This window comes from Rosa chinensis, chromosome 5, assembly GCF_002994745.2.
Source record: "Rosa chinensis cultivar Old Blush chromosome 5, RchiOBHm-V2, whole genome shotgun sequence".
NCBI classification, from domain to species: domain Eukaryota; kingdom Viridiplantae; phylum Streptophyta; class Magnoliopsida; order Rosales; family Rosaceae; genus Rosa; species Rosa chinensis.
Genome location: NC_037092.1, coordinates 21,752,014 through 21,755,996, shown reverse-complemented (window position 1 = coordinate 21,755,996; position 3,983 = coordinate 21,752,014). Strand labels below are relative to the sequence as shown.

Here is a 3,983-nt window from a genome sequence, read left to right as displayed (position 1 = left end):
CACACACACACACTTCCATATATGAGATCATATACAGTACAATACATTAGAGTAATTCACAGGAAAGTGAAAGGATCGGCAGAAACCAACTGAGCTTCGATTAGAGCTATACCCAAAAGCTACAAGCTGCTACCCCAAAACCTTTCACTCCAATCCTAACTCTAACCAAAACCCATACTAATACAAAGATCAACATCACCGATAGAGTAGAAATGTAACTAGGGAGACTCTGGGGGCTTAACTGCAAGCTTCCCAATGATCAGAGCAGCAGGTTGTCGCCTAATAGGTCTAACAAACAGACTTTTAGATTTTTTGTTATGTTATTTAGAATAAGTTGTTCATGTATTTAGCTCAAAGTCTCGACACACATATGAAGATAATAAAAAAGTTAAATGATAGTGTTTCAGAGTGATGTTTTATATTAAAAATTTAATTCATTTAATTAATTTTAAGTCAGATGTTTATATTTATGTTGTTATATAATATAAAACGTTGCTCGAGTAAACATCATGTTTCCATTTGATGAACAAACCAACAACAGAGCATCACCATCACTATCATCATAAAATTGATTAACTTACCATGAAGAATACTCGTATTATATATAAACAACAGAGCATAATGAACTCCATGATGTACAAGAGAAAACAGAGTGTTACGTACACTCTTCCATATATATGATCATATACAGTACATTAGAATAATTCACACGTAAGTGAAGGGATCGGCAGAAACCAACTGAGCTTCACCTAGAGCTATACCCAAAAGCTACAAGCTGGTACCCCAAAACCTTTCACCGCAATCCAAACTCTAACCAAAACCCAAACTAATACAAACACCACCATCACCGATCGAGTGGAAATGTAACTAGGGAGACTCCGGGGGCTTAACTGCAAGCTCCCACTGAAAAATCTCCTCTAATTATGCTAAAGACTAACAAACTTAAGCCTGCTTCTGTAAATCCTTGGAACTTATAAACGTGCCGTGGAAACCGTAGGGGACTCTGGAAGGTAACTTGATTGAAGCTTCGAGCTTCAAAGTCATGGCATTAACAATTTGCAGCTCTGATTTCCATTCCTTTTCATCATGGACGAATGCGAGAATGTAACCGTCGTCTTCGTTCTCCGAATTCGGGTCTCTTGGAAGAAACAGAGGCTCACCGCCGAACCTCTGCTCTCCATAGATGTGCTTCTCGACTTTCCCACTGAAAAGGTCCACCTTGGCAAAACCCGAGACTTTAGGCCACGGCTCGGCAAGAGCCAAGTACGCGAACCGGGTCTTGCGCCCGAGTTTGTTCCGGTTCACCATTCCGGCTTCCAAATTCACCTGCTCGGAACAGATTGCCCGACGTGTAGACTTCCCAGTTTTCAAATTGAGACGTATTTCCGACAAAACGCTCTGTAAATTCTCGTCGCATTCGTTGAAAATGGAGTCGGGTGGAGTCATACACGACCCGATCACCACGACCTCGTCAGTCTCGGGCTCTTCCCAAGCATTCCAGAGATGGAAGCAGAAGCAATCAGGCGCTTCGACCCATCTGATTCCAGAAGCGTCGCTCGCATTCTTGTCGAGAATTCCGAACCGGGCAATCTTGTTCTTGTCGTAAATCACCGGGGACCCACCGCGGATCATCTCCGGGAGGTTGAAGACGACCTGCTGGTCCGGGATTACGACGAACCGTTCGGTAATGGCGAAGTCGTGCATCATGGTGGGCTGGCCCAGAGGAATTTCTACGTCAGGGGACTTGGTGCCGTTTGGGGAGAATTTGAAGTACTTGAGGTACGGCTTCTGGACGACGTCGTAGCTCAGCGCGAAGAGTTCGCCGGTGGCGGGGTCCACTTTGGGGTGGGCGATCATGGTGGACTTGAGCTGGTCCTCGAAGTCGTATCTCCCGACGGTTTTGAGGTCCCCTGTTTTCGTGATTTTCACTTGGTACGGCAAGTCGTCTTCGGACATGGCCAGCAACCGGCCGTTGAAGTAAACGAGGCCGGCGTTGGCGACGCCGATTCCGTGGCTGGGGTCCACGAGCCCGCAGGCCCCACGTAAGTAGAAGAGAGCCAATCGGGCGATGCCAGAGTGGCCGTGGAGTTCGCCAATGGCTTTGGGGAACATGGGCCGGCCCAGAGCCCGCTCCTGGACCATCCGGTGCGTTTCGGTGAACCTGCAGGAGTAGCTGGCGGTCCCGTCGGAGTTGAAGTTCAGGGCGTGAACCATGCCGTCTCCGTCGAAGAGGTGGTGACCGGCGACCGGCTCGTGAAGTGGGTTCGCGCCGTTTCGGACGTAGACGCCGCGAATGCATTTGGGGATTTGTCCGGTGACGGGAAGTGAGTGTTGGACGGGTTGTTCCGGCACCGGAGCAAAGTTTCCGGCGATTTGGACTTTTGGGTCTGCGGTTTTGGGGAGTGGGTGTTCGAGCTCTTTTGACACCAAAGCACTCTCCATTGCGTCTATGGCCATGGCCGCTGCTCTCTGAAGTAAATTCCATTGGGGCTGTGCAAGGGGCTTAGAATTTGGAGAAGAAGAAGTTTGGGGTTTTTGATCTTTTGGGGTTTTAGGTAAAATGGTAGTAGATGGTGATGGCTGCGTGTAGGTTGGGGCTTGTTTGGGAAATTGGAGGAAGGAGGGTGTTTGTAGAGAGCAAGTGATTGTGTTTGTGTTTTTGGGGCTTGAAACTGAGAAAGAAGTAGCACCCAAATCTCTTCTACTTGATGAAGAAAGGAATCTCTTTTGGTTAACCACCCATGTGCCTGAAGTAGTAGCTGTTGCGGCAGTGGAAGGCATGGTTGCTTCTATTTTAGAATAGTAAATTTGTTTTGAAAGTTCCAAAAGCCTGCGCTAAAAATAGCAGCAGAAGTAATTTAAATGAGCTCCCTGATTGGCCTGGAAGGGCAAGAAGTCTATGTTTGTTTGGATGTGAACTCAGAAAGAGAGAGAGAGAGAGAGAGAGAGAGAGAGAGTGTGGAGGGGACTCTGACGGAAAGAGGGAGGGTGTGCGTGTGAGATTTGAGGACTGGGTGAGAGAGATGGTGGGTTTATATAGGAGGGAGGAGGAGGGGAAATGGAGGTCCACCTCAAGCAGGTACAAGGAGACCACGTGTTGGGATTACGAGAATGGGGGACTCAAATAAGTGATCGTAACGAGGGTGGAGTCCTGGAGGGGACATACTTGCTTAATAACTTGACACGACCCCCTACTATGTAACCTTATTATATTGATATTGTCTCAAAAATAGGTTTTTTTTATATAAATCTCTTTGGATTTCATATTATGCAGATTAATAATTGTTTTTAATTATTATTATTTCGTGACCTTAAATTTAGAAAGAAAAAAAAAAACCACACTTACACCGTCACATTGATTGCAAATTCTTATGGTAGGGCGTTGTCGGTAAAAATTCCAAGCAGAGTATGGGTTTATTTAAGGTTGTTAATGAGTAGTGTCGTGTTAGATTCGTGTTATGTTATCGGGTTGTATTAAAATTAACAGTTTTAGGTGCATCTATGTTTCACATAGGGCTTTAACTTTGTTAAAAGAAAACATGTCTTCCTCCAAATATGCTCGATTTGCATGCACAACGTTTTTTTTTTTTTTGTTAGAAAATAAAAAGGAAAAGATAGTGAAAGAAAACGGTAATTACAAGGAGATGATAGTGAGAGAGAAAAGTTGTGGGATTTATTTTTTATATTTTTCTTAATAAAAATATATTTTGTGATTATCTTAATTGGTCTTCTAATTTAATTAATTCTCAAAAAAATTTATTTAGGATTATTTCTGTCAAAATTTTTAATTTTGACTAAAAAAAACTCTTCTCTTAGACTCTTAATAATAGTACAGCGGTAGAAATGTTTTTCCTCATTTACTTGATAATTAAGAATTTGCAGTTATTCACTCTTAGATTTTATATAAAGGGTTTAGATAAAATAAAATATTAGATTAGGCCACATCATAAATTTTTTATACCAAATAACCAAATAAAGTCCTT

General features: G+C 43.4%; 1 protein-coding gene across 1 annotated transcript; it reads right to left on the bottom strand.

Moving 5' to 3' along the window:
• Positions 1-636: 636 nt before the first annotated feature.
• Positions 637-3,004, bottom strand: LOC112164558 (9-cis-epoxycarotenoid dioxygenase NCED1, chloroplastic). Its single transcript, XM_024300786.2, has one exon. The coding sequence runs from the start codon at positions 2,779-2,781 to the stop codon at positions 943-945; it is 1,839 nt and encodes a 612-aa protein (XP_024156554.1). The 5' UTR covers positions 2,782-3,004; the 3' UTR covers positions 637-942.
• Positions 3,005-3,983: the final 979 nt, after the last annotated feature.